A 26,810-nucleotide genomic window follows, 5' to 3' on the forward strand; every position below is an offset into this window, starting at 1 on the left:
CCACTCGCGCAGTCGCGGTTTTGGGAGACTTTGACGCGCCTCGCGACTTTCACTTTGACGTTACACCACAGCACCTAAATACATACATACAAGTCTCCGATCCGTAGTAAACATGCCTCCAAGCGCGCTAGAACCCGTCATAACTCCCGAGCCTCCCAAAGACACCACGAAGCAAACTACACCGCCACCCAGCAACCCCGCGCACGAGGAGCAACAATACCTCTCTTTGATCCGCGATATACTCGAAAATGGCGAACATCGCCCCGACAGGACAGGAACCGGCACACGCGCAATTCCTTTTCCCGCACAAATGAAGTTCGCATTATCGCGACCTTCGAGCAACCCCACAGAGCCACCAGAACTCATCCTGCCCCTCCTCACAACAAAAAGAGTATTTACTCGTGCCGTAATTGGCGAGTTGCTATGGTTTGTCGCAGGCAGCACACACAGCAAGTCTCTCTCGGACGCTGGTATCAAGATCTGGGACGGCAACGGCAGTCGGGAGTACCTCGACAAGGTGGGCCTAAACCACTACGAGGAAGGCGAGCTGGGTCCAGTATACGGCTTCCAGTGGCGGCATTTTGGCGCCGAGTACAAGGGACATGCAGAGGATTACACAGGCCAAGGTGTCGACCAACTCGCTGAGATAATCGACAAGTTGAAGAACAAGCCCTACGACCGGCGCATCATACTAAGTGCATGGAATCCCGCAGATATCAAGAAGATGGCCTTGCCACCTTGCCATATGTTTGCGCAATTCTATGTTTCCTTTCCGGGACACAAGCAAGGCGAAGAACGACCAAGAGGCGTCCTACATTCCCTCCTCTACCAGAGATCCTGCGATATGGGTCTCGGTGTACCTTTCAACATCGCCTCCTACGCGCTTCTCACTCACATGCTAGCTCATGTGTGCGACCTAACGCCCGGTACATTTACACATACAATGGGCGACGCACACGTATACATCGACCACATAGATGCGCTGAAGGTGCAGCTGGAGCGCGAACCGCGAGAGTTCCCTACACTCAAGATCAACCGAGAGATTGGGGGCAGCATCGATGGTTGGAAAGCCGAGGAATTCGAGGTCCTGGGGTACAAACCACATGCCGCTATATCCATGAAGATGAGTGTATAGTTCTTCCCAGTGAGCAGCTTAGTACATATGAAACTTCTGATGAACGCGAGAGTACGTCCCATTGCCTGCTGTAGCAGATACACTGTATGTTGCATAGGTCTTATGCACTACGTATATCGTCTATATTTCTGCCTTGTTTTCAGAGATGAACAAGAGTTTGATGTGAATCTTGTCCTAGCAGCGCAACTTCCGAATCATGATCTCACGTCACCATGAGGCTAATCAGACGTAAAGCTAGATGGTGATTCTCCCCATGGTACCATACGGACATACATAACGATCTTACGTTCCCGGGATTGATCTTGCCATGCTATTGTTATGTTATGCGTCGATGTTCATTCCAGCAGTTCATATCCAACCACGAGGTCACACAACGGCACTAGTCCAGAATGCAGTACTGATGGAAAGAAGTATTGCATTACCACGCTGCTTTCAACAACAGCGAGTTGGTATCTAATGCATCCCAAACGCCAGCCATGATTTTCCCCACCTGCAAACACGCAATGCAAGAACTCGAAAGACTTCAGGTCTGCTTATCTGTGGCTGGTCTTTCCGATACCACGCTTTCCGGCAGTCTGAACAGTTGTTAGCACCCGCACTGAATAGGGAGGAGAGAATAAAGAAACTTACCAAATGCTTGATCAAGGAACCAGTCTGGTGCCTATCGGCCTCACCCTGTCTAGCCATCCTGTTCATCTTCTTCTGCGACAGCTTGGCCAGCTTCTCAGCCTTAGAGGCGGCAGTCTCGTTTGTAACACCATCCGTTCTCCTGTTGGTGCTTTGGCTGCGGCCTCGGCTCTTAGCACGCTCAAGCATAGCAGCGCCGGGCGTATCAACGTCCATGGCATCGCCACCGGGACCCTCTGATCTTCCACGAGCCAAGCTGCGGCCTCGCGCCTCTGCCTTTGCAGTCGTACGCTCAACCGCCTTTGAAGCATCGTAGCCAAGACTTTCGAGATGCGATTCCATCTGTGACATCTGCTTCGCCTTCTTAGTCCTGGGAATGACGGCCCTGTTCTTGAGACTCTTGCGCATCTTGGCTTCGTTCCGGATGAGTTGCCTCTTCTCACGGATGAGCTCTGCCTTGTACCTAATGTCCGCCTCCTCTGCGTCCTCCAGATCATCGTCCGACTCGTAGAAACCCTCGGCCTCCAGCTTCTCTTCTTCAGCCTCAAGTGCGGCAAGCTTAGCCTCAATGTCAGGGTCGATGAAGTCGTAAACGTTCTGGCCCTTGAAGACCTCGGGAATGCGATCGTGTTTCCACTCGTCGTTCTCGAGAAGGTAGTTCTTGCGAAGGTCGATGTTGTACACACCAGCTCCACCATTCTCTTCTTCCAGGTCACGCTCGAGGAGCGGCCTGTCAGGATCTTCCTTGTCGTACTTCTTCTTGTTAAGCACTGCTTCTGGAATAGATGTCTCGCGAGTGACGCCGCCCAACGGTTGGGCAACGTGGATTCGGCGAAGCAGTTCACCAAGACGACCGGAAGGCTCGCCGGCGCTGTTGGTACCAGCCTTGAGTTTCTCGGCGTTGCGAGCAGCAATCAAGCGGTCGCAGACCGAGTTTCGCACAGCCATGACACCTTCGAGAGTGTTGCAGGAAAGCTCTAGCATCTCGACTTCGCCAGACTTGAGCATACCCTGGAGCTGTTCCTGTGTCTCGGGATCGAGCTGTTCCGGACGCATAAGATCGATCTTGTTGACAACGATAGAGATCAACTTGTTAGCAAATAGAGGCTTGATGTTGTTGAAGAGGGCGATCTGCGAGGCGACAGAGTAACCGCACTGCTCACTGAGATCCATGAAGTAGAGGATGTGGGCGCGCAAGTGGGCAATGGCACAGATAGACTGATGTTCGATGGTGTTCATGTCCTCGAGTGCGTGGTCCAGGATACCAGGCGTGTCAACAGCCTGGAAGCGAAGCATCTTGTAGTCGAAATGTCCGACGTACAGACTCTTTGTGGTGAAAGCATAGGGCTGCACCTCGACGTCGGCTCTTGAGATGGACTTAAGGAACGACGACTTGCCGACATTAGGGAAACCAGCAATGACGAGTGTGCGGGTGTTGGGGTCGATAGATGGGAGACGGCCCAAATGCTGCCTGACCTGCTCAAGGTAGACTAGAGGGTCCTTTAACCTCTTGCAAATGGTAGCCATACGTCCCAGCGCCGCCCTCTTCAGCTGCTTGCACTGGAACAGAGATTGTCCGTACTTGAGAAGGCGCACGTAGTCGCGCGCAACTGTCTCGATCAGCGACTTTGCAGTCGAAAGCTGACCGAGAGCAATTCGGAAGTGGTCCGCATCGTACAGGGTGTTGAGGAGATCGCGGTGGAACGGGTGGATATCCGCAAGGCGCGGGAAAGCCTCGATGGTGGTGTTGAGGCGCTCGGTAAAGGTTTCGGACGTGTACTTGACTTTTCGCGTGTAGAAGGCTCGAATTCTGCTGATCTTGAAACCCGCACGAATCTGCGTCGGCAGTCTAGGGATTTGTCAGCTTCTCGTCTTTTCGTGCGGTACGTATTGCGCCTTCAAAATCGCGACAGTGCAGGGCGGCAGAAAGAAGGCGCTTTGCGCGAGTGCGTTTGGAGAAGGAACCTACCTCCTCTGGGTCCTGGAAAGTACAATGTCCAGAAATTCCTGGCTCGTAGGCACAGCGGGGATGTCTTTCCACTGAGTCTTCATTTTGGCGACTGCGGTATGTTGTTGTCGTGGGAGGCGGTCTGCGCTATCCAGAACTTCAGGGCAAAAAAGTTCGAGAGGCTATCGATACCACCGTGTGGGGCACGTCCAAATAGTTCGCCTCACCAACGCTAGTCCCGCATCCGGTCGCGCTAGCGCCTTGATTGCTTACCTGCACATCCGAACAGACGCCTGTGCAAAAGGCCTGTCCTGGGGCGATGGCTGGATGTAGACACGAGTAGAAAGATTATGGTAGGGCGAATGGCGCATTGACTATCTAGATTTGATCTCATAAGAGCATGTATGATATCGCCCGTTTTCATCATTTTAGACTCGGCGGGTCCAGACTCGTTGTAGTCGAATCTGAAATCAACTCGGGTAGACCTTTGTTATATTGCATCAAAGTACATCCGTAGCTTAATGAACCAATTCTGTGGGTGTCGATGCTTCAGTCCACAACCTGGTAATGAGCATCTACAGGATTCTTTCCGTTGATCGTAAGAACGTCCTGCGGGCATGCACTCATAACGACAACCACGTCTCTGAGCGCTTCCAAGACTACATAGTCTCCGGGCTTCGTTTTCGGTTCTTCAAAACTGATGCCTCTCTTCGCGCCCTCTCCTTCCTGTGTGACAGGAATGTTCATGAACAAATTGAACGGATCTGGAACCCTGCACCCCATCTTTGTTTGTAGGCCATCTAGAGCCTCCTTTTGTTCAGTCGATAGAGACAGTGATGCGGTCAGCTCTTCTAAAGCGTCCCAGAAGTTGTCTGTACAAGATTCGTGGTAACCGTTGACGCCCAACTCACTGTACCGCCATCTATCACATGCTGCAACCAAAGTGTCATGTACGCCGGGACTTGTATCTTCCACCATCTTAACCATCGGCGCCCTCTTCTGACTAACCATGACATCTCCTACTTCAGGCGTCACTTTCAGCAGACTTGCCCGGCAATGGCACATGGACATGTATTCGGGTGCGCTGGCGGCGGTATTGGCAGTAGTAGAATACTTAAAGGGCGAGTCGGAAGTCGCGTTTGGGTAGAGGGGTGCTTCAACCTTTGATGATGCAGCCGTGAGGACGGAGGAAGGAAGCGCGATTGCCCAGGTATCGACGACTTGGTTGCCATGAGTGTTTGTAATTTTTATCTTCTGACCGGCTTTGACGAGGGTGGCTGCTCCGCGGCGCGCAGGCACGGTTTGAACAGAGGAAGCCATGTCTTAAAGCTTGTGAGGTGTCACAAGGTGTCTCTTTCTGTGATAAGGATGTAAAATAGGAGAATACTGCTGTGTGAAGGCGAGGCAATACGCCTCCAGATATACATGCATACCCCACTTGTGCTGTCGCATTAGGTCGTGGGACGGGAAGATAGGAAGATGGGGTCCAGAATCTGCGTCATATGTGTAGGCAAGGTACAGATACGATGAGTAACCTTATCATAGTCATTAGCAACAGCTCTAGCTGTATCTACAATTCAGCGAACAATTCCAGGCACACGAAGTAAGCGCGTAGCATCGTCAAGCGGTATCCTCAGGCCTCCCTGGCCCGTACAGAGAAACCAGATACGTGGCGAGTGCCATGCCAAACAAGGTGATCTTGAGTGAGCTGTGTGAAATATGCGAAGACTCGCAGAGAGTGAAGGTAGAATGTTGAAGCTGTGACATGGAAGTGCAGCCTTGAGCATAATCGCGCTTATCACGTGTCAAGCGCGGCTTCCATAGGACACCCTAGCATTCCCGGCGCCGCAACCCAAATTATCCCCACCACAGCTCGACTCCTTTACCGCCAACCCGCACCATTCCTACCCAGTCTTCACCATGGCTGCCCTCGCCACCAAGACCGAGTCGCAAAACATCTTCACCAAATTGAAGTCGAAGCCCGCGAACAAAGTACGTCGTCTTTCGAATAGAGAGATTCGAGCAATGCCTAACATATGTCCAGATATGCTTCGACTGCGGCGCAAAGAACCCAACATGGAGTTCTGTACCTTTCGGCATCTACCTATGCCTCGACTGCTCGTCCAACCATCGTAACATGGGCGTCCACATCTCCTTCGTGCGATCCACCAACCTCGACAGTACGTTCACCCAAGACCCACGGACACCATATACAGTACATGTACTGACCAACGACAGTCTGGCAATGGGACCAATTACGGATCATGAAAGTCGGTGGTAACGAAAGCGCTACCAAATACTTCCAATCGCATGGAGGCTCCGCCGCACTTGCGAGCAAAGACCACAAAGCCAAATACACCAGCAATGCTGCCACCAAGTACAAGGAGGAGCTGACTAGGCGCTGTGCTGCGGACGCCAGATTGTACGGAACAGCAGTCGTCCAGGGTGACTTATGCTAATCTGAATTTACTAGATACCCTAACGAGGTTGTAATCACAGATGTACCAGAGACTGGCACTGACGGCACCAACACTCCAGCTGGCGAAGACGACGACTTTTTCTCCTCATGGGACAAACCCACCATCAAGCGACCGTCGAACCCACCCTCGCGTACCGGTACACCAAAGGTTGGATCACCCTTCCTGAAGCCTGGTGCTAACGGCAACGGAACCGATCGCCCCAAGTCGCCACTTGTCGGCGGCTCCGAATCGAGCACACCCGCTGCAAAGCCGGCAGCCGTTCGCAAGACGACCGCAGGCGCCGCGCCGAAGAAGAACATCTTGGGCGCGAAGAAGAAGGGCCTCGGAGCAAAGAAGGTGGTTGCTGCTGACGGAGGCCTGGATTTCGAGGAAGCAGAGCGAAAGGCTCGCGAAGAGGCAGAGCGTATTGAGAAGTTGGGCTATGACCCCGAAGCCGAAGCCGCTGAGGCTGCCGCCGCCACAAAATCGAAAGCTCCTGAGGCGTCAGCCATCGTCTCTCCCACTCCCGTATCGCCACCACGAGGTGGTTTCGGTTCTACTTCCAAGCCCGAGCGCTCCAGCCAAGATATGGAGAGGTTAGGCATGGGCGTACAACGTCTGGGTTTTGGGCAAGTAGGTGCCGCGAAGAAGCCTGTAGCACAGAAAAAGATGGGTGGCTTTGGCAGCGTAGGAAAGCCTGCGCAAGACGACGGGGAGAAGTACGCGCGGGAGAAATTTGGTACGCAAAAGGGTATATCGAGTGACGAGTTCTTCGGACGAAACGCATTCGATCCCAGCGCAACCGCGCAGGCCAAGGAGAGGCTATCAGGTATGCATCCTCTGCGAAAGCACATGTTTTGCGTTGCTAACTTTGTGTGAAGGCTTTGAAGGCGCAAGCGCCATCTCCTCCAACGCATACTTTGGTCGACCCGAGGACGATGTCGCGGAAGAAGACTACGGTGACCTTGAAACCGCTGCCAAGGACTTTGTCCGCAAGTTTGGTCTCACGGCTGGCGACGATCTTGAGAACCTGACGAACATGCTTGGCGAGGGCGCTACAAAATTACAGGGTGCCGTCCGGAACTACCTCAACTCGTAGGGCAGCCTTGAGGCCATGTACTGAACAAGCTCAGCTGGCGTACGGAGGGCACGATTGACTTCGTGGGGAAAGCTCGTCGCAAGTGGTGAACAAAATGTGGGCAGACGCTGGGCGCATTGAACGGAGCTTGGAGAGGCGATCCTATGAAGCGTGGAGTTGTCTTGGTTTCTACTGTGTATTCTTTTCCGCTCAAGACCTGGGCTTGGAAATGGTGTTTGGGAGTAATAGACAAACGCACGCAAACACTAGTCCTTCAATTAAACTTCATAATCGTCTCCGGGTGATCAGGGCTGCGACTGTTCACACCAGATATTGCTGACAAGTAAAACAAAGTGGCAAAACGTCTTCCAATCCCCATCCAAACGCCTCATACTACCTCGAAGCTAACTAACGTGCTCAATCGTCCCTATCTCCCCAAACATCAGCTTCTTCCCTCGCCACCGCATCTAAATCAATTAACCCGCCGTTGCCCCTCATTTCGCTACTTTCGTCCTCGTCATCACTACTATCATGTTCATGGGCCTCCTCCCGGCTCATTGAACCCCACCCAGCATCTTCGTCTTCGTCGTCCTTGGGGAAAGTTGATGACACGGGAACAAAGTCATCCATGAGATTACTAGGCAGGCCAGCCGGTGCAGGACGCGGGCGGGAAGAAGACGGTGGAGAGGGAGATAGCGGCATCATCGCCATTTCAGGGTTTCGGGATAATGGGGTTTCTGGTGTAGTGTCGACGGGATTTGGTGGTGTAGTGGCGCCGTGACGGTAATTGGATGGCTCGGCGTGAGAAGATGTAGGTGGTGAGACACTTGGTTTCTTTCCTTCCTTTGAAGATGGTCTAACTTCTTCTTGATTCCCCGTTGGTTGTCGCGAGGATGACTGTATGGCTGGTGATGTATCAACCTGCTGTGTGGGCGGCAGCTTGGCATGGTGCTCTTGCTGTTGCTGTTGCGAGAATGGGAATATGGAGAATAGGCTTGCACTCAGGCTATGCCTGTTTGGCGCTCCGGGTCTCTGTTCTTGCTTCAACGCTTCTTCCCTACTCTTTGGTACACTGGGAGGTGGGTGTGATGCGGAGTGGGAGTGCGAGGGAACCTTCCTGTTGGCGGCTGGACTGGGAGGTTTCTGGATAGGGGTTTCTGGTAGGGGCGCTTCGCACATCTCGCAGCTTGTGAGGTTGGGGTCGTTGAGGAATGTACAACGAGGGCATTGTTTCTTGAGGTCGGGTGTAGATGGTCTTTCTGAGACTTCAGCTTCCAGAGGTTGAGGTTGTGGTCGAGGAGGTTGGCGAGGGGGCGCTGCATCGTCTTGACTGGGCATCTGGTAACCTGGACTGTAGCGCTGTGCGGTCCTTGAGTGCGATGTTGCAGCGTCGCGTCGTCGACTTGTGGATGATGTACCTGCACTTGCTCCAGCATTGGGATTGGGGTCCACGGAAATTACAACCTGCACATCTCTCTTGGTGCCACACTTCATACACTGGCACTGCCGTACGACGCTCTTTGTATACGTATCCGTAACCTCGGTAGGTGCATCGAACCTGATCTCAAACTTGGCTGGCTCACCAAAACCGGGGGTATTTCTGTTTTCTCTCCCTTTGGCATTTGCATAGCCTGCCCCTTTCGATACAATTGGTATGATGGGATCAACTGCTCCGAAGACCAGATGGTCCACAAAGGGTATTAACATCAGCTTTCCGCTAGTTTTCATGTGGTGGTCGACTTCCGGGCGAAGTTGGAAAGAATCAAGGGACTGTAGAACGCGGAAGTATTTGTTGAACATGTCGCCGAACCATTGGCGAGCTTGAACGCCTTGTTGCAAGAGCTCTTTCGCAATATTTCGTGGCGCAGGGCTCGGCCATAGTGCGTCGATCAAGTGCTTCTCTTTCAGCGCCTTTCTTACCATCAAATCTAGTCTCGCGCATTCATACAGCCTCTTTTCTAATCTTTCATGCAACTCGTACTTTGCGAACCTAATAATCAAGCCTCTGACAAAACCAGCATCGAGGTTCCATTTCCTTGTGAAGTAATCCAAGGATTCCAAATCTTTTTGCGCCTGCGCATTTGCGGGCCGCACGACGAGTGGTGACAATTCGTGGCCCATGGCTATCCATCGTTCGGTTTGGCGGGGGAAGGCAGTTGCTGTTGACCAGAATGAGCGAATAGGATAGTACTCGGCTTTGAAGTAGTTGTAGACAAAATCCAAGAAGTCAACTTCTGTAAGGGGCATTGCTGCGTGGCCGCGTGGGATGTCCATAGCGGGAGATGGGTGGTCGTAGGTGGCGAGTAGGTGGAAAGGTCACGATCACGAAATAATTCGTGACAAAAAGGAGGACTGCAGTTGCAGACGCGAGAGTTTTCACGAGATTTGCGACCTCAACTTTGCAGATGTGCAAAAAGTTGCTGCCTGGAAGGTGAAATAGATTACGTGTGTGAAAGTTAACAAGAGAGACGATACCTATTCGGAGCTGCGCCACAGCATGTGATAGCATCACAAGCGTTAGGAAGATTGGTCGCTCTGCTCGTTCTTGTGACGGACTTTCCGGGGAAGTACGTCATCGTGTGGCGGTGGCGGTGCTCAACTCTTCTTCGCGTTCGACCACCCATCCACCCTCGACATTGTCAGAACGACACACCCACATGTGCAGCTCATGTTCATAATGTGCTATCAGCCTCCACGAAGACCCGAGTTCAATTTATCGAACAAAGGAAGGTTGGTCAGGCGCTCAGATGTAGGAAGCGTAAACCTAGGTAACAGCGTAAATCCACGCGCAGCAGATACAGAACATTACCAGCTGGAAAGAAAGAGATTTTAACTGCCCGTTTCCTAGAGAAACAGCCCCAACTTGCTAGGTTGACAGTCTTTCGTGTATCTTTGCGCGTCCTTGGAATGCGCACTGAGTGGTAAGCTGACCTCTCAAGAGATGCGGAGAAAGCCATAAGAACGGGATATATCGTTATTTCAAAACAATTCTCCCTCCTTTATGGAAGGCTAACCTTGTTCGAAGGTAGTGGCATGATAATTTGGCCAAGCTTTGCGCAAGGGTCAGAATCAGTAAGGGGCGAGCAAGGGATTTCCTACAAAGACATCAATCTAGCTGATCGATGTACTTGATTTCCTCCCTAAGCTCTTCTATACGTGGAATCCTTCAGCAATTTACGCTGGGATTTGCCTTCCTGTCGAGATAAGAGGACTTTCGACATCACCCCGCATATCTACAATGCATAGAACCGCGATCAATCAGGAGATTTCGGCAGCCCTATGTTATTTTGCTGCAATCGCAACTAAATTTGATAAGCCAACACGCACGTTTCGATTACCGGGCGCCTTTTACAAGGATACTAGACGGCAAATAAGTACACTTATACTCGACTTGGTCCCTCACATCGGTTATGCGATCATATTAACCGTCCCCAAACCCAATCTCAGGCTTGCAGCAGACCACATGCACGATGGAGAAGCCAGAACCGGAGAAGGCAGAGAGGCCAGATATGTCAGATGGTTTGCAGATCGCACAGCCTGAGACTTATCCCGAGGCAGTTAACCGCTACTCTGGACATGGTGACACGAAGCTACCACAACTCCACAATGATGACCACGATGGACGCGATCGCTCACAGCGAGATGCAGCATCAACACGTACTGGAAACTCTCACGACCTTTTGTCATATCGAAATGGACGTGATCTACCGGATCAAGCGCCTCACATTCAGGTTCCACCTGACATGTGGAAGAAGTTCTTTGCCCACAGACGGCGCAAATACTGGTTTACGATTGCCATGTCGTTTACCATAGTGGCTGCACTCGTGGGTACCAGCATAGGAGGAGGGTTGGTTGTGCAAGAGAAAGCCGACAAGTATGTCTTTGTTGTGCCATCCTTTGCCATTGCCTAATTGTCTGTTAGGAAGGCTGAAGCCCTGGCTGCTGAACAGGCTGCACAGAGCTCGAGTATGACACTAATGCCTACGCCTACATTGGCGAGCGCTCCGGCAAGTGCCTCGGACACTTTACCAGATAGTCCAACGGACAATCCAACGGATGGATCTCAAGGCACGGGAACGGACTACATAGCGCTACCCTTCGGCGCCATCCAATCGATCAATACCACTTGTCCGTCCACAATCCTCATATCGAGTCGGTTGGAAGGCAAGACATCGGACATCAGTGGTGTTTACACGTATAGCTGTCTCGACAGTACCAACATACTGGATTCTACCCTCATGAGCTTTACTGCATATACCTTGGAGCAATGCGTTGACGCGTGCAGTCAGTACAGCGCTATGGACAGTAGCACGAACAATACATGCAAAGCCGCTGTGATCAGCTCCGACTTTCGTGGAAGGTACGAAGCTGCGAATGGAGCGAACTGCTGGTTGAAGAGCGGAGCTGGAAACGCAAGTACCGGACAGAACGGATACACGGCGGCGGTACTCCGTGAGGCATAAGCTAGAAAAAAATCGGTGGGAAGGAAGAGAGCTGGCCTAGCAGCCGACTATTGTAAGGATCATCATCGGCGTTTGCACTTTGTCCATAGTTGGATGGTTTGGGATTCTTATCTGATAATTAGCGAACGTCCAGTGTCTACTGTCACTATCTGTTGTATACCAATGTCAGTCATTATAGTTTTTTCCTTATGGTGCAATTCTCGATCAACTTGGCGCGAGAAAGTACGACTCAAACAGAATAAAAATTCGTATACCTACTTAAGACAGCCTACGATGCACAATCCGTATGACCATAGATAAACAGCCGTTTATTAAATTATACTTTGAACCCAGAACCCACCTTGGAGTTGTACACTAACACTTTTTTATGGATTCTTGAGGAAGAACATAATATGTATACCATCAGGGTGTAGTATAGGGGAGGTACTACCAAGGGCCTTCCTCGTTAGTGACTGTACCTGCTATACTATACAAGAAACAACCATCCGAGGCGTGGAAAAGATGAAAATGTTGTTAGTGTTACTGGTGTTTTGCGCTCCAAAAATGTGCCGACCATCCTACAGAGTTGAACAGCAGGAAAAAAGGTACTTTCTTGTCAAGAAAAAAGCAAAAAGATCGTTTTCCGACACCGGGAATCGAACCCGGGCCTTGCCGGCACTGTACAGTGAACTGACTCTGCAGATGAGAGCGGCAAATCCTAGCCACTAGACCATATCGGACTTGGATGAAGAAATGGGAAAGCTACACATACCTAATGCGAGTGAACAAAAAATGCCATAACGACGGCATGGCTAGCGATGTTTGTGCAAAGACTTTGAGAAAAGTTTGGAAGTCACTTAGCAAACTTAGTAAGAGGTTTGGACATCTTGTGCTTGTTGGCGGGGCACTTTTCCTGCTACCCCTGACTACCCCACTTTGAGAAATCTCTACCATCAAGCCCCTCGGGGGCACTACGGACATGTAAAAACGCTATTAGAAGCCATTGGATACGCTTTACGAGTGTTGGGGTGATCTGACCAGTATTGCTTTTGGTCCAAGACAGTCTGGCGAAATTTCCAAGAGCCCAATGCCTCCTTTCTACATCTTGGCCGAAACCTAGATGTTATAGCTAGAGCGATCCTTACGTTGTTGCGACATTGTACAACATGAGTCTACCAAAGGCATTGCCATACTTGTGCATTGGCTGTGTGATAGTCTTGTTCTGTTGACACAGACACTGCCGTGTTTCGCACCAACGATGCATTGTATTTCGCACTTTGAGCTACTAGATGAATCCGAAAGCATAACAACTACGTGCGTCTGAGCTATCCAAGACAAGGTGGCTACTGATAGCGATACCTCAGTCTTTTTTTATTAGCGCGAATGTTGCTAAGGAGCCCAAATCAGAGTTCTAAGATGCATGCTTTACGATCTAAAGTTGAAATCCTAATACAAAGGCACTTATGGAATTGCATGTGTCGATATCTTGTCGTCCTGCAGTACCTCCTTTAGATTGACACAATGATTCTCATGGATTACACGCTCGCAGCCGACTAGTTCAACGTATGTTCTGAAGTCATGCGAAGTCAGAACTCCAGGCTACATCAATTCACCCTTATGTCTACTTGTCTCAATTCAAATTCTTGAGAATTGAGTCACTCTCTCAGCGGCACCATCGTCTGCCGTCGATACATTTGACCATATTATCCTTCCCTCAAGTGCTTGCCGTGCAGTGGACCTTGTTTACAAGATAGCCACTATCCCCTTCAGTCATGACAATGGATACAAGAGAGCTACCTTCTCTTTTTCTCACTGTATGACAGAATTCAGAGATGCGATCTCCGGCTAGAATCGGTATCCCGTGGATCGTACAAAATCTGTCCCTGCTTCAGCTCTGCCTACTCCTACAGCAATCAGAAAAGCTTCCGAGAATCGGCCCCAGCCATCCTCGATCTACTATAGAATGGTCTCCAACTGCCTCTTTGAACTACCAAGGATCGTTACCAAGGTGTTCTAGACCTGGAAGCTCAGGTCAACAGCATCGAGATGCTTTGTCCACACACCATCATCTGTACTAGGCTAACACGCTACTTACGCTCCAGGCCTGACGATAGAACTTGACTGTGCGGCCCTTGGACTTCTTCCGATACAACGTGCGCTATAGAAGCATGGCACGCCATCAGCTGAGTAGAGCCAAGTTATGCAGTGATGTCAACAGCAAATGTTGATATCGGGCAGGTTAGGCATAATGTAAAATGTGCTTGATGTTTCGAACTGAACCAGGTTCTGGAAGTGAACGCCACACCATGGAAAGAGCTTGGAGAGATGCCGGAATTCAAGCTAGAACGAAGCAAAAGAAGGACCGGTGCATGCGCAGGTTAGTGCTAATCATCGACACTAGTCGTAAATGGACTGAGGTACATGTCGTAGTTACAGCCCGAGGAGGCGAGGAGATCGCAGGTACGAATAGACAATGCGATACAACGTAGTAAGGTACGTAACAGCAATAATGTTGTTCATGCTTGACCACACCACATAACATCAATCGTTCATGCCAATCATTGGCTGTTTTATAAGAAAAATTTCAAGCTAGATGTCACTTACATTTCGCCTCTCAAGCCTCTCAGCTTGGTTGGAGTTGCCCAGCCAAAAGAAACTTAGATAAGCAAAGAGCATGCTTCATGCACAGCAAGCTGAATGTGGAATAGTAAGAAAGCGCGCACACAACAATCGTAAAAAGGCAAGTAGGGTTTTGGGTAAAAGTCAATTTGGTTGATAAGGTACCCGACTTGCTTTGTCATTAGAGGTGATGGCTGGACCTATCATGTAGATAGTATGGGAATGAAGAATACGGGAATAACACATCCCGTAGAACGAAAGGAAAATAGCTGAACGCTTAATTGAATAGTGAACGTTGCATTGCTGTCGGTCGCACACGAAAATACAAAAACATACAACAGCAGGGATTCGCCAGTGGTCACCCACCTGACTACTAATCCGCCGGTCTCAAGCTTGAGTACCGCTGAGCGAACGGGAAGCGCTATGATCTTGAGCCTATGGTCGTATGTGGGAAAAAAGCCAGCGCAGTGTCTTGATATTGTCAATGGTTGGGATGGTTGACGAATGTGAATGCAGTCGCTGTACTGTGGCGCGTCTGAGTCTAGTACAACACCATAAACGCACCTAGGTGAGTGTTTAGTGACTTCGATACGCAGTGTTCACGTAAGACTGGGTGTCGTTGCAATGACATGCATGTAACCTACCGGGATCGTTGACATGGGTAGCCGATCATTGTCAGACACCGAAGCATCCTTCGGATGCGTCCCGTCCCTGAGGAACCCGCGCACCGGAACCTGGGGATGAAACATGCTAGTTACTAGATCTGACGACGACAAATCGGGGTTTTTGGAAGAGAGCCATGCGCATACGCGGTAGTGACGGACACCAAGCGTGAGGCAAAAGTGTAAGCTGGTGGCGTTCAACCGTGGCGTCGGAAAAACTTCGCGTTCACCCTGATCAACTATCCTCATGTAATATCAAGCGGTGTATGCTGCAGGCGTCGTTACGCTAGTAGAGTCTTGTACGCGCTTCCGTCGCAGCGGAGTCGTACCTGCGCAAGGCTCGCAACCCTTGGATGGTTCGTGGGTGTCCTGTAGCTGCCACTTGAGGGAAGTAAGCAAGAAGATATAGCGTGGCGTTTGGACCCTGATATAACGGTATTAATGATGAGATGTGCGGCCGATTCCTTGTAGATGGAAAGGTTATGCAAGAAGCTTCAACAACTTCTGCACCAAGGCTGTAATTCTATCGTTATGAACGTTTCGCCTGCTGTATGTAAGATTTGGAATGCAACAGGTGCATAGTCGTATATAGCCGGCAAATGTTATGAACTACCTCGATGGTTGAGCCTGTACCTAATTGCCTCTTGGAGATGCTTTTGGGCGTCACGGGACTCTACCAGCAATAGTGATGGCCGAAGAGACTGCCATGCGATCCGGTCACTTTGGGAACCAAATTCCTTCTTGTGCGACGGCCTTGCAACGGCCCCTATTCAAGGAGCATGCTGCATTGAAAACCCGCAATTGATGCCCAGCATCATAAAGGGCCTCAACCGAAGGTACCAATATCGAGGGCGTGGGGATCAGGATGAGACTTCCGCAGAGTACTGCATGTGCTATTGAATGCCGAGTCGTGTGCGCACCCCCATAACCACGACGTCAGCGTCTGCGTAAAGATCACGTGCCTTTCGCAATAACTGACGGAAAGGATTAGCGAATGTGGGGAGCGCCTGTCAATCGCTTTGTCGAAAATGGCAAACGGATGACAGGCGTAGATATGGCATCAGCCCATGTAGAAATCAAGCTTTGGATCTAGGGTCCAGGTCGCTAAGACGCGCCAGTTGGAGTAAAGCTCCTTCAGTAGTCGCCGTTCACCTACCACCATGCGCTCAATGCTGTTCCGTCGCTCGTGGAAGCCACAACAGAGAACACTATTAACCCCTGTGTTCGTTGCAGAATGTGCATTCATCTGATCATGGCCGGTGTAGCTCTTTGCAGTCGGTTTCCCGAATCCGGTTATCCAGCCCGCAAGCTTCATCAAGCTGGCTGCAGCCTGTTATCTTGGACAGCCTTGTCTAAAATTGGTTTTATAGTTCGGTCACTTCCGTAAACAGCCATGATCGGGAGCTACCGATGACTCGGAAAGTGGTTTGCTTGTGCAGCCAAATTACAAGGTGCAGCATCTCGGGTCCAGAGCCTTGGTAAACTTGGGCTCAGCCCCTGCTTGCATTATGTAGGGACTTCATAATGACGCCAAAGGCTATTCGAGTGCTTTTACTGGCAACCGTTTCTTTTCAACTGGTACTTGATTTTCGGGGTGAGTACCCGCTGCCGTCGAACCGACGACCCGTTTGACGTAAGGACTAAAAAGCGAAAGAACCCGTGGTTGTGCCGAGCGGACCAGTAGACAGTTCTCCCGGTGAACGTCTGACATTGACTTTGAAAAACAAAACAAGGCAGAATTGTGTCTTTGCCAACCCTGAGTCAGTACATGAATGCAGCACTAATGCAATCGTGGTGTGAAGGTGCTGCATTAGCGCTTTGGGTGAGGCTGTTCTGTCGCAACCGTACTCGCAATCTCGAATGCGAAGTTCAGCGGCCATGACTGGAAATAGAGATATTCCGAGCCCCATAAAAGCCCACATGATCGTCATTCGGCACCGTGGACTGCTGCTCATCAGCACATGGCATCAGGAGGCATAGCGCCGACGCCGACAAGCATTTCACTCCATAGACTGCGTACGTAGGTAGGGTCTTGAGGTGTGTGAGCGCGGCGACGGGCGATTCATGGCTTTAAGCTTGTCACAATCAGAGGCTGATGGTTGCCCATTTACCGGGTCCACGCGATTCCTGGACGAAAATCATGTCTGGGAATCAGGAGCGCGGGTCCACGCGGCAGAGGATCATCGTTGCGGAGGTTGGAATTGCGTTCAGCTTGCCCTGAGCCAGCCACCAGCGCGAAGGATGCTCTGTGTGCGGCCATTCTAGTAAAAGTTATGCCGGTGACGTCGAAAGATGCCTGGGGTGCTCGGTGAATCAAACGCGCGAGACTGGAACAGAAGGTCCGGTAGGGTGGTTGATGGTATAGGGTGATTGGCGGATGCTTAAGCTCGTTGGCCAGCGCAGGTCGCGGCGCGTGAGACGACGCCTTCAGTCGATCAGCACCATGCCTCTTTGAGTGAAGCTTCCTTGGTGACAGAGCCAAGTATCAGAAGCAGTCCGCCTGATGAGAGACCATCGTGGCGATTGCGCGGAGTCGCGGAGGCCTGGCAGCAATAGCGGCTAGCTAGGTGCAATGTCCACAGCTGTCAAACAGGGCGAGTAGTAATCAGCTTCAGCTGGGGCCAGTCGACCTGATGGACTGAGATGATGTGTGCGTGAAGGACAGTCGCACATGAAATGTCTTTTGCGCGTAGGCAGCAGAAATAAGGTTCGTGTCGTGGAGACAGAAGCACAGCCAGCTGCCCCCGAGTCCCACGTTGCACCCAGGTTCCGCTCGTAAGCGGAACCTCGACGCGATTGAGGCTGATGACAGGCGCCCAAGCGGCTAGCAGACAAAGCACGCCTTCAGAGTGGAGCAGAAGTGTCAAAGAGGTTGCTTTGCCGATGTGCAGTGGGTGATGGCAAGAAGGGTGAGGATCCTCGGCAAAGCATCGTGGCTGCTTCCGAACTCGGCAGCGCGCCAGGTGGATTGCAGGTTAGCCTGTCAAGCCGTCATCCCGCCGTCCACCTTCCAACGCTCGCAACCAAAGACCCCCCATCGCTTCGACAGTCGTGTGTCTATATTGGGCAGACCGGCCAGGAACCCACGTCCTGACCAAAACATCGTAACCCCCTCATTAGCCTACCCGGCATCAGATCCGCTGATCAGCCGCCAAATTTCTTCTCCCACTCCCCTAGCGCAAGCCCTTCACCACCCCCCGGTCCATTGGCACGCACTCCGACGAGACCTCGCACGACAGCTGCCGAATCGAAACTTGACTTCTTGCCCTGCTCCTCTAGGACACCTCCAAGTCTGTGTCCGCACCCGCTGTTTCTGCATCCGACTCCAGTTGCTCACCCTAATCCAACCCCCATGTACCTTGTCGCTCCCCGGAAAAGTATAGTCTCAATTCTAGTCTAGAACATACATGCTCTCTATGGTCTTTCCATGCCTGATGTAGGTACTGTGGGCGCGCTATCATTTTACGTACAGCCTTCCGTCTCTACGAACGGCGGCGGGCTTGCCGCTCTCTCCCCTTTTGGCCTTCCCAGCGGCCTTTGACACCTGGTGCGTGCTCCCCACTCCGTTATAACTAACATTGAAGCCCTTGACTCCACATGGCTCCCGCGGGCTGAATGATCGACTTCCCTGAGTAGATTTGTTCTTGTCTACGACCTCTCATCTACTACAAGACGACACCATCACTTCCACCTTCATCACTGTTGACCGTGAAGCTTGACTGCCTAGTCACTGGCGCCCCGCAGGACTCACCTATTTCAGATCGGCACTTCTGCGAGGTTAATCACTCTTGGCTCCGCCGTACCCGCTTCCAAGCGGACCAACATCGTTCCGCCCATCTTGTGCCCCATTCTTCGAGATCGAAGATTACTTAGGTACGACATCCACCTAGCCTGATGTCCCTTATACGCATCTTTGGCAGCCATATACTAAGTGCTATACCAGGCTCGCTTGTCATCTCTCTCAACTCTTCACCTCCAAACCATGACCAACGTGGCGCCGGCTTCAGTATCAGGAGCCTCGGGTGACGTTTCACCAACAGGCGTCTCGGGTTCTGCAACCAACTCCAAGATGAGGAAGAGGACCAAGACTGGATGTCTCACCTGTCGAAAACGCCGCATAAAGTGTGGTGAGGAGAGACCTACCTGCGCCAATTGCATCAAATCCAAACGTCAGTGCGAGGGCTACAACCAGAGAGTCATCTTCAAACCCCCAATTGGAGATTGGCCAAATCATCCAGGCGTGGTCAGCACTATCCAGTACCACACTTCGATGCTTCCAGGGACACGCAACCAATCATATCGCGGGCCTGAGCCTGCTGCCGCTATGCAAGAGAACATGCTTGGTTCGATCCAGCCCCGCATGCATGGCAGCTACGACTTCTCACACATCGACCCGAGCTCAGGCCCAGGGCCTTCAGATCCCCAACAAGGTTTCACTGAAGGGAACCCCAACTATCCACATGAGCAGGCTTATCAGCAGCCACTGCCGTCTCCTCTTCATCAACAGCCGCTCCAATCGCCAAACCACCAAGTACATAACCACACTCCAACCGCTTCATATTTTCCGCCGCCTCCGACAATGCACACAAGTCCACAAACACAATTTAGACACGATTCGCACAGCACCTACCAAGCGCCCCTTCAATATACCCAGAGTGCATCATATCCACCCGTTTCGGTCCCATACAACCACGAATCCAACCTCAAGGCCGCAGTTCCTCAGCCTCCGCCAATCTACCCACAAGCCTATCGATCTGATAGCCAGCAAGCCGAAGGTACTTATCGGGATCATTCCAGTGTATCCCCTAGAAGCGACCAACACCCCCATTACACAGAGGCACCGCCAGGGGTACAAAGATATGAGAGTCACCCGCAAGCCTCTGTGCACTCTATACAAGGACCTCCGGCAAACTTCAGCCAGATTGGAAATCTTAACTACCCAGCAGTTTCTCACGCTGACTTCAGTCATGCAAGTTATCCTTCTGTTCAGATGCCTATTCATGATATGACCCCAGATGTAAAGTATATGTCTCAGCCCGTCCTCGGTATGTCTCGTGTCTAGTTAAAACCTCGTATACCCCAATGATTACTATTATTTTCTCTGTGTCTAAGCCCTCGTCCACTGTCACTCCATAAAATTGTGCATGCCTCTGAATTCTAGGTCTATCCCCAGTCCTTTCTAGCTGCAACAGCACGCTACTCTCAATCACTGTGTAGAATTATATGTCATCTAGCTGACTTTTTATGTCTACAGAACAACCCTACGCCGTATCACAAGCGCAGCAACCTCAACCGCAACTCCTTCTTGATGGCTTTGGCGGTGACGACCACGTCAGTCCTACACAAGTTCTCGACGAAGCCGCAATCGAAAATGAAGATGACGATTACTGGGACGTCCAGTCAGACGAAGACATGTTTGATGCGGAGACCGCGGAGGACGAGAAGGCTTTACTTGCGACCAAAGAATTCGACACCATCCGTCGCATACACTTTGAGAACTACAACGAGCTGGGGATAAGGCGGTATGATGCATTTCTATATGATGGATTACTATCGGACTATAGACCAGAATATGCAGCAAGTCCTCTACGCAATCCCAAGACTGCGAGGGTTTTTGCACACTACATTCATGTGGTAAGTGCGACAGAGACAATTGCATAACTTGTCTTGTCATCGCAAATGCCGCGTAACTTCCTAAACCTCCACAATCATACGATCCACTGACTTCCGATAGACCGGACCAACGTTGTCAATGTACGAACGAAACCCTCGAAATCCTACCCTCATCTTCGAAGGTTCTACACGACCCGCTCAGCAGGGTCTTTGGACATACACACTGCCTATGAAGGCTCTCAATCATCAGGGATTGTTGCACGCCATGCTAGCGCTCGCGAGTCTGCACATTGCAAGATTGCAAGGCGCCTCCATAACACCATCGTACAAACATTATGCATACTCCTTGAAACGACTCGTCCGTTCTCTCAGCAATCCTAAGAAACGCTTATCGACCCTTACGTTAGCCACCTCCTTGCTTTTGGCGTTCTACGAAGTTTGGACGGCAGAGCATGTCAAATGGGGTACACATCTTATCGGGGCCCAGCGCCTCATCACTGAACTCGACTTCCGATCACTAACGCGCGAGGCGAGGCGTTTGCGAGCGGCTCAGACTGCCATGGAACGAAGTTTCCCATACCAAAACCCTGAGATGCTCATCGATCAGAGGCAGTTTGATCAGAGACTCAAAGACAGCGCTTTGATGCCAGATCAGAGTCTTGTGAGCACGATTGTTGGCAACAATGTCAACTATGACGATTTCGGAATGGTCTTCGAAGATAACGGCGCAAGGCACGACACAAGGCCTAAGATACCTGCGAAATTGGATCTGCAAAGCTACGAGACACTACAGGATATATATTGGTCATATGCTAGACACGATGCTTATCAAAGCATCGTCAGCGGCAATCGCCTCATGTGAGTATCGTGGGTAGGTTTTTAGAACATGCGACTGACAGGTAGTAGTAATCCTTATCGTAAATGGTCAGATTGCCCTCCAAGAGCCCCGCTTGGCCGAACCGATGCTCTCTATGGCTCTCATGACCATATTATCCTTCTTTTAGGTCGCATCGCAGACTTCACTGTTAGGGACCGTAGTCGCAAACTCCGACAAATAGAAGCTGACGGTGGATGGCGACCTCGCCCTGGTATGCCTGGTTTTGGGAACATGGGACCGCCCCCAGGCGGTTCACATGGTCAGCAGCAGATGCCCACGAGCTCTACAGGTCCCCCACCTCAAATGCAAGGCCCACCACCAGGATGGAAGGGACCACCGCCTCCAGGCTGGACAGGCCAGGCTCCATCACAACCTCCCCCGGGTTTTGGACCGCCATCTATGTCGGCTGCAAACCCACCCCAGGGTGGTCCACCTAGACCACCAGCTATGCCCAGCTTCTATGGAATGGCGCCATCAGCAGGACCAGGACCTATTCTTTCCAGTTACGAAAACCCTAATTATGAACGCTCACCACAGACACCAAACGCGCCCCACCCTCAACATAGTAGTGATCTGCCTGCTGAATATGAGAAGGCTATTTTGGAATGGGAGAGTATTACCAATGCACATACTGCAGTTATGCGTGTCTTGGAACAGACTGATGCCTTCGCACCATTGCCAGAAGACACCTACCCACCAGCGCCAGGAGAATATCCTAGTCAACAAGGAAACATGACACCCTTTGGCCCAGCTATTCTACATAGAAGCTACGACATATCCATTCTATGGACAATAATCCACCTCTCCAAGATCATCCTTCTACGATCTCACCCGGGCATGCCACCCGCTGCTCAAATGGCGGCTGGTGTATGCGCATCCGCCACATCCCCATACTGCATGCTCATCGGCCGCATATGTGCTGGTTTCCAGATGCCCATCGATTCGGACCTCTCTCCCTTCCTTGGCGCAGTCTTGACAGAATCTACCTTATCGCTTTTCTTCGCTGGCATTACGTTTCAGGATCCGCGACAACGTGAGTGGCTCATCACCAGGTTACTAGAAACGGACAAGAGGACAGGTTGGGCTAGTGCAGGGATCATTGCAAAAGGGTGTGAGACAGCCTGGGAAAAGGCTGCAGAGATGGGAAGAGGGCCGCCGTACAAGAGGAGGACGAAACGGGTTCAAGCAGTCGGCGTTGACATGGAAGAAGAGGAGGCCGATGGAAGGAATAGGGAGCAAGGAAGAGTACAAGAAATACACGGAGAGACAAGATATGTGGTGAAGAAGCGGCCACCGCCATGGGCTATGAATTTGTTAGGCACCGAGGAGGATCTCCGAGCTGGGATGGAGAGATTTGGTTTGTAAGGAGGTAACAAGGGAAAAATAGAGAAAAAAGAAGAAGCTGATAACCGACATTGAGGAGAGACGACAGAAACGGGAACGGGGCATTGAACTGCGTAAAGAACTGCACAAAAGTCCCCCATCAAACGAGCCAGCACCGCGAGACTCGAAATAGCCAAAGCGCAAGACACCAGCATCATCATTTCGGTGGTGGAAGCAGACACGGAACACATTCTGAGGGGGAGGAAGACAAGACCAAAACCTGATTCCCGCCACTTATCCCGAGTAAGCACTAGCTTGTGAGCAAGTCAGGAATCCATTGTCCATTGCCTACACTATGCAGCAATAAGAAAATCCTTTCGGAACGCTCGTTGTACGGTTTACTACATCTTCCCTACGCCAAATAGATAAACAACACCACCCATTCGCAACAAACGCTTACCAATACGATTCTTCGGAATGACAATGTCACAATTACGCGACGGATCCCACAAAACAACTGTTTACATACTGCTTTGAGCAAAGCCTCCCATATCCAGCGAGCATCATGCATAACGCATCACGATTTATACGATATACGATACCCCCTCATCTGAAAAGAAGCATTGTTGCACAGTTACATTGTTACCAAAACGCAGCGATCAACACAAGAAGATAGTACTTGTTTTTTCGGCAGCTAGAGAGCTTGGAGAATGTAGAATGATAGCAAGATCTGTTGGTTGCTGGGGCATCCTCTAATCCGTGCAGATAAAAGGCTAGCGTAATCGGTGTACCAGATAATGGCCATCTGTTCACGTCGGCCCCATCGGGCGGGGGAGATAACAGTGTTGTTGTTGAAAGATTCGGGGCATGCGATAGCAGGCAACGCTGATCAAGAAATCTGTCTGAGTTCGAACAAGTGTATTGAACTATACATGATGATTTGTCTACAGATTCTCCAAAGGTCAAATTACGCCCGCTCGCTCGTTAGCTAATGAGAACATGAGGTGTTTTTGAGGACTCGTGTCTGATGGATGCCACCAACGCCTCTTCTCAGCCCAGCAACCATGTCGTGTGAATCCAATTAGAAAGAAATGCTCCGTGCCATTTAATATGCCAAACTCCGATGTACGCCTTATCCAGTGATGGCGTTGTGCAAGCGTCTCCAACTACGGCTATTCCTCAATGCCGTAGTGTCCATTGCGCTTCTAGAAGAAGTAGTAGAGCACACTCCCACCCGCTGTCATAAAAACGCCGAACCACCACCACTGCTCGGCCCTGGCGGCGCCAGGCGTCCTCTTGTACAGCACTTCGTGGTTCATAGGTAGTTCGCCGCGCTTCGAGTTCTTGGCTGAAGGGGTTTGCGTCACGAGAGGGTTGAGGGTTGTGGTGGGTAGCATTTTCGGCGTGGACATGGCAAGGTACAGAGGCATCATGGGCGCGCCGTCCCATTTGTAGAGGGTGATGCGCGGGATCTTGTGGTAGGCGTCCGAGGCAACGTACTCGTAATGCTGCACAGAATAATTAGTATGATGGACTTGATGGATTTCCTGAGGTTTGGTTGATTGGGAGCGCGAGAAAAGGTATTTCAACATACATCAAATAGTTCGCTCGCGTTGTATCGTGTGTAGACGGAGTTCTTGTAAAAGCACGGGTCGGAGTAAAGTTGTCTGCCGTCCACCTTAATGGGCTTGAGGACCAGAGAACCGTTTGCGAGTTTCTCATAGGTTCCGTGTTGCCATTGGATTATGCCCTTGGGGCATTTGGGATCTGTTGCTGTGATGGCTGTCAGCAAGGCAGCATTGATGCGATTACTGCTAACGTACGGTTTGCGACAGCGCGGTAGTATGCCTCTTCAAAATGCCCATCCGCAGTAAAGGAGTAGCTGATGCCCGTGTGCTTGGGCTCGGTGAATTTCTCATTTACGGGGTCGTAGAAGTCCTGGAGGGTGGTTAGTCTCGCGTCGCTGAGCGCACATGGACATGTGGATGCATACAGGTCCGGTCATGGTTGAGTTCGCCTTGCTCGTCCAAGTGCCGACGAGTTCTGCAGGAAGGGCGGCTGTTTGGGCTTGCGCGCCCAGAATGGCGGCTCCTGAGAGCAGCAGCGCTGCTATCCGTGACAACATGGTTGGTGTGGTGTGGTGTGGTGTGGGTGCGTGAACGAGTGTGGATGGTCGGTGGTGTGCGAAAGCGAGCGTGGGTGCGCGAGGGCAGGAGGTTGGTGTGAGGAGGACGGTGGTGGTTGTTGAGGGGAGGATGTTTGGCTATGTTTGAGTGTCGCCGCCTCCTGGTTTGGATCGAATCGACAGGGATCACGCGGCTAGTTGCAGATCAGCACCGGCTTCCGGTGGACAAGGCCGACATCATCGCCCGCACCCGCAGCGGATCTTTTAGCGATTCCCGTCATCGCTTGCTTTGCTATACGGTTCTGTAGACGATTTGTTGTTTGTTGAGAACACTGCCTCTACGATTCACTATTGCCATCTTGCCACAGCACTGTAGCACCAGATCCGACTTCCGGAACATCGGTACTCTCGCTGGAACGCCGTTACGCTTGCAATTAAACGACGCTATGGCCGCGTCACTAGCAGCTGTCAAGAAGGAATTGCGCAACAGGATTAGGAGCATTCTCAAAGGACTTCCCGAAGCCGTTGCGGCTGCTCAATGTACGTCATGGTGTCTGTTGTTGCAGCTGCTTCTACTTATGCTAAAAAGCATCCACTGCTACCAAGACTCTGCTGTCCATGCCAGAGTACCAAGCTGCACGCACGATAAGTGTCTACCTATCTATGCCAGGCGGTGAAATATCCACGAGCGAGATTGTGCGCAATGCACTAGACGAGGGCAAGAAGGTCTTCATTCCCTACACGTACACTTTGGACGCGCCCAAACAAGGCCAACCAAAATCCATCATGGACATGGTAGAGCTACAGTCGATGAAAGACTTCGAGTCACTGGAATCTGACAAATGGGGGATTCCCACCCCAAGCAAAGATTCCATATCATCACGTGCAAATTGCTTTGGCGGTACCGGCATCACGAATGGGGAGACCGAAGGTGTGAGTGCTGGTCTCGATCTGATCGTCATGCCGGGTATGGCTTTCGACTCGCAGTTCGGCCGCCTGGGTCACGGTAAAGGCTTCTACGACTATTTCTTGACGCGTTGTCACCAAGTTTCACGCATGCCTTTTCGCGGTAAGAACTACTGGCATTGTGTATTTGGAGGGCTAACTAACCAAGTTGAAGTTGGCCTCTCGTTAACTGAGCAGTTCCTGCCGCCAAACGAGTCGGTTCCCATGGATTCCTCCGATTTCCGTTTGGACGCTTTGATCACCGGTGATGGCGAGCTCCGTCGCGTGGGATCTTAATATCCTCCCATGAACCTTTCAAACGAGATTGTCCGTGTTACGCGGCGTCATCTCCCTCCAAGCCTGATATATGCGCTGTGCCCATGGTATGTCTCTATGACTATGCGGAGAGTGAATAGGCTTTTGCGCTTATTGGAGCTGCTGGATGAGAGAAATGTTGTCGCCCTTGAGCAGGATCTGGCCGACCTTGCGCCTTTCCTCTGGCGCGTCTTTCTTGGCGAGAGTGACTTCGATGGCGTCGTCGATAACGAGGTTCATGAATTCGTCAAAACCCTGCGCAGTTGTTAGCAGCTGTCGCGATGAGATATTTAGGCAGTCGTACCCTAAGCTTTCCCTCAATGCGCATACCCAAGTTCTCGTACAACCATACCGAGATGGTCGCTCGTGACTGTAGAAGCTTGAAAATGAAGTTGATGGGGGGAAGGAGAACTAAGACACAATTAGCTGCTGTCGCGTCGCATGCATGTGGTAGTGGTCGTACCCTTTCCTCCGCCGCGGCCTAAGACGAGTTAGCTAATGCCTGTGCAGCAAGGCAGGAATACTGACCACCACGTCCAGTCATTGTGAGAGGTTAATCGCGAGTCTCCGGTAGTATCTGGTAGTGGTAGGGTCCGAGTCGGGGCGCAATGTGGGGAGAGGCTCGGGGGAGAAGCTGTGGTG

General features: G+C 51.3%; 10 protein-coding genes and 1 non-coding gene across 11 annotated transcripts; 5 read left to right on the top strand and 6 right to left on the bottom strand.

The window, feature by feature from the left end:
* The first annotated feature begins 63 nt into the window (after positions 1 to 63).
* On the top strand, positions 64 to 1,216 carry CC77DRAFT_1017688 (thymidylate synthase-like protein). Its single transcript, XM_018524457.1, has one exon. The coding sequence runs from the start codon at positions 113 to 115 to the stop codon at positions 1,133 to 1,135; it is 1,023 nt and encodes a 340-aa protein (XP_018389501.1). The 5' UTR covers positions 64 to 112; the 3' UTR covers positions 1,136 to 1,216.
* Positions 1,217 to 1,391: 175 nt separating this feature from the next.
* Positions 1,392 to 3,884, bottom strand: CC77DRAFT_983232 (nucleolar GTP-binding protein 1). The gene is made up of 3 exons (XM_018536135.1): positions 3,732 to 3,884; positions 1,766 to 3,611; positions 1,392 to 1,710 (listed from the first exon to the last, which is right to left on the bottom strand). The coding sequence occupies exons 1-3, from the start codon at positions 3,812 to 3,814 to the stop codon at positions 1,669 to 1,671; spliced, it is 1,971 nt and encodes a 656-aa protein (XP_018389502.1). The 5' UTR covers positions 3,815 to 3,884; the 3' UTR covers positions 1,392 to 1,668.
* Positions 3,885 to 4,020: 136 nt separating this feature from the next.
* Positions 4,021 to 5,455, bottom strand: CC77DRAFT_957071 (hypothetical protein). The gene has a single exon (XM_018535523.1). It carries the CDS (start codon positions 5,028 to 5,030, stop codon positions 4,260 to 4,262), a length of 771 nt encoding a protein of 256 aa, XP_018389503.1. The 5' UTR covers positions 5,031 to 5,455; the 3' UTR covers positions 4,021 to 4,259.
* A 175-nt stretch (positions 5,456 to 5,630) lies between these two features.
* Positions 5,631 to 7,268, top strand: CC77DRAFT_1028964 (arf GTPase activating protein; the record flags this gene model as incomplete). Its single annotated transcript, XM_018526481.1, has 5 exons — positions 5,631 to 5,702; positions 5,755 to 5,890; positions 5,949 to 6,132; positions 6,184 to 6,998; positions 7,051 to 7,268. 5 exons carry the CDS (start codon positions 5,631 to 5,633, stop codon positions 7,266 to 7,268), a joined length of 1,425 nt encoding a protein of 474 aa, XP_018389504.1.
* Positions 7,269 to 7,404: 136 nt separating this feature from the next.
* Positions 7,405 to 9,521, bottom strand: CC77DRAFT_983242 (hypothetical protein; the record flags this gene model as incomplete). The annotated part of the gene is made up of 2 exons (XM_018536136.1): positions 7,405 to 8,563; positions 8,600 to 9,521. 2 exons carry the CDS (start codon positions 9,519 to 9,521, stop codon positions 7,665 to 7,667), a joined length of 1,821 nt encoding a protein of 606 aa, XP_018389505.1. The 3' UTR covers positions 7,405 to 7,664.
* Positions 9,522 to 10,346: 825 nt separating this feature from the next.
* CC77DRAFT_646617 (hypothetical protein) lies at positions 10,347 to 11,764 on the top strand. The gene is made up of 2 exons (XM_018532610.1): positions 10,347 to 11,121; positions 11,170 to 11,764. Exons 1-2 carry the CDS (start codon positions 10,718 to 10,720, stop codon positions 11,708 to 11,710), a joined length of 945 nt encoding a protein of 314 aa, XP_018389506.1. The 5' UTR covers positions 10,347 to 10,717; the 3' UTR covers positions 11,711 to 11,764.
* Positions 11,765 to 12,330: 566 nt separating this feature from the next.
* On the bottom strand, positions 12,331 to 12,429 carry CC77DRAFT_t19. The gene has a single exon. It is a non-coding gene; the product is annotated as a tRNA-Glu (tRNA).
* Positions 12,430 to 18,618: 6,189 nt separating this feature from the next.
* CC77DRAFT_647152 (hypothetical protein) lies at positions 18,619 to 23,203 on the top strand. Its single transcript, XM_018532614.1, has 5 exons — positions 18,619 to 18,843; positions 18,914 to 20,015; positions 20,225 to 20,604; positions 20,705 to 21,441; positions 21,490 to 23,203. The coding sequence occupies exons 2-5, from the start codon at positions 18,953 to 18,955 to the stop codon at positions 22,823 to 22,825; spliced, it is 3,516 nt and encodes a 1,171-aa protein (XP_018389507.1). The 5' UTR covers positions 18,619 to 18,843; positions 18,914 to 18,952; the 3' UTR covers positions 22,826 to 23,203.
* A 407-nt stretch (positions 23,204 to 23,610) lies between these two features.
* On the bottom strand, positions 23,611 to 25,012 carry CC77DRAFT_1092240 (hypothetical protein). The gene is made up of 4 exons (XM_018529622.1): positions 24,777 to 25,012; positions 24,607 to 24,721; positions 24,378 to 24,556; positions 23,611 to 24,291 (listed from the first exon to the last, which is right to left on the bottom strand). The coding sequence occupies exons 1-4, from the start codon at positions 24,906 to 24,908 to the stop codon at positions 23,989 to 23,991; spliced, it is 729 nt and encodes a 242-aa protein (XP_018389508.1). The 5' UTR covers positions 24,909 to 25,012; the 3' UTR covers positions 23,611 to 23,988.
* A 182-nt stretch (positions 25,013 to 25,194) lies between these two features.
* Positions 25,195 to 26,150, top strand: CC77DRAFT_983251 (nagb/rpia/CoA transferase-like protein; the record flags this gene model as incomplete). Its single annotated transcript, XM_018536137.1, has 2 exons — positions 25,195 to 25,448; positions 25,498 to 26,150. The coding sequence occupies exons 1-2, from the start codon at positions 25,355 to 25,357 to the stop codon at positions 26,148 to 26,150; spliced, it is 747 nt and encodes a 248-aa protein (XP_018389509.1). The 5' UTR covers positions 25,195 to 25,354.
* CC77DRAFT_1017695 (small nuclear ribonucleo protein E) lies at positions 26,028 to 26,789 on the bottom strand. The gene is made up of 4 exons (XM_018524458.1): positions 26,697 to 26,789; positions 26,632 to 26,649; positions 26,473 to 26,579; positions 26,028 to 26,423 (listed from the first exon to the last, which is right to left on the bottom strand). The coding sequence occupies exons 1-4, from the start codon at positions 26,710 to 26,712 to the stop codon at positions 26,280 to 26,282; spliced, it is 285 nt and encodes a 94-aa protein (XP_018389510.1). The 5' UTR covers positions 26,713 to 26,789; the 3' UTR covers positions 26,028 to 26,279.
* Positions 26,790 to 26,810: the final 21 nt, after the last annotated feature.

The sequence above is a fragment of the Alternaria alternata genome (genome assembly GCF_001642055.1).
Source record: "Alternaria alternata strain SRC1lrK2f unplaced genomic scaffold CC77scaffold_4, whole genome shotgun sequence".
Lineage (NCBI taxonomy): Eukaryota > Fungi > Ascomycota > Dothideomycetes > Pleosporales > Pleosporaceae > Alternaria > Alternaria alternata.

Bases quoted from the DNA above. Each gene is read 5' to 3' on its own strand.
- CC77DRAFT_1017688 (XM_018524457.1), top strand. From the start codon at position 113: ATGCCTCCAAGCGCGCTAGAACCCGTCATAACTCCCGAGCCTCCCAAA.
- CC77DRAFT_983232 (XM_018536135.1), bottom strand. From the start codon at position 3,814: ATGAAGACTCAGTGGAAAGACATCCCCGCTGTGCCTACGAGCCAGGAA. The intron at 3,612-3,731 runs GTAGGTTCCTTC...ACAAATCCCTAG, and splicing joins CTTTCCAGGACCCAGAGGAG to ACTGCCGACGCAGATTCGTG. The intron at 1,711-1,765 runs GTAAGTTTCTTT...ACAACTGTTCAG, and splicing joins GTTCCTTGATCAAGCATTTG to ACTGCCGGAAAGCGTGGTAT.
- CC77DRAFT_957071 (XM_018535523.1), bottom strand. From the start codon at position 5,030: ATGGCTTCCTCTGTTCAAACCGTGCCTGCGCGCCGCGGAGCAGCCACC.
- CC77DRAFT_646617 (XM_018532610.1), top strand. From the start codon at position 10,718: ATGGAGAAGCCAGAACCGGAGAAGGCAGAGAGGCCAGATATGTCAGAT. The intron at 11,122-11,169 runs GTATGTCTTTGT...ATTGTCTGTTAG, and splicing joins GTGCAAGAGAAAGCCGACAA to GAAGGCTGAAGCCCTGGCTG.
- CC77DRAFT_647152 (XM_018532614.1), top strand. From the start codon at position 18,953: ATGACCAACGTGGCGCCGGCTTCAGTATCAGGAGCCTCGGGTGACGTT. The intron at 20,605-20,704 runs GTAAGTGCGACA...GACTTCCGATAG, and splicing joins TTGCACACTACATTCATGTG to ACCGGACCAACGTTGTCAAT. The intron at 21,442-21,489 runs GTGAGTATCGTG...GACAGGTAGTAG, and splicing joins GTCAGCGGCAATCGCCTCAT to TAATCCTTATCGTAAATGGT.
- CC77DRAFT_1092240 (XM_018529622.1), bottom strand. From the start codon at position 24,908: ATGTTGTCACGGATAGCAGCGCTGCTGCTCTCAGGAGCCGCCATTCTG. The intron at 24,722-24,776 runs GTATGCATCCAC...ACCACCCTCCAG, and splicing joins ACTCAACCATGACCGGACCT to GACTTCTACGACCCCGTAAA. The intron at 24,292-24,377 runs GTATGTTGAAAT...TATTCTGTGCAG, and splicing joins ACGCGAGCGAACTATTTGAT to CATTACGAGTACGTTGCCTC.
- CC77DRAFT_1017695 (XM_018524458.1), bottom strand. The intron at 26,424-26,472 runs GTACGACTGCCT...ACAACTGCGCAG, and splicing joins GCATTGAGGGAAAGCTTAGG to GGTTTTGACGAATTCATGAA.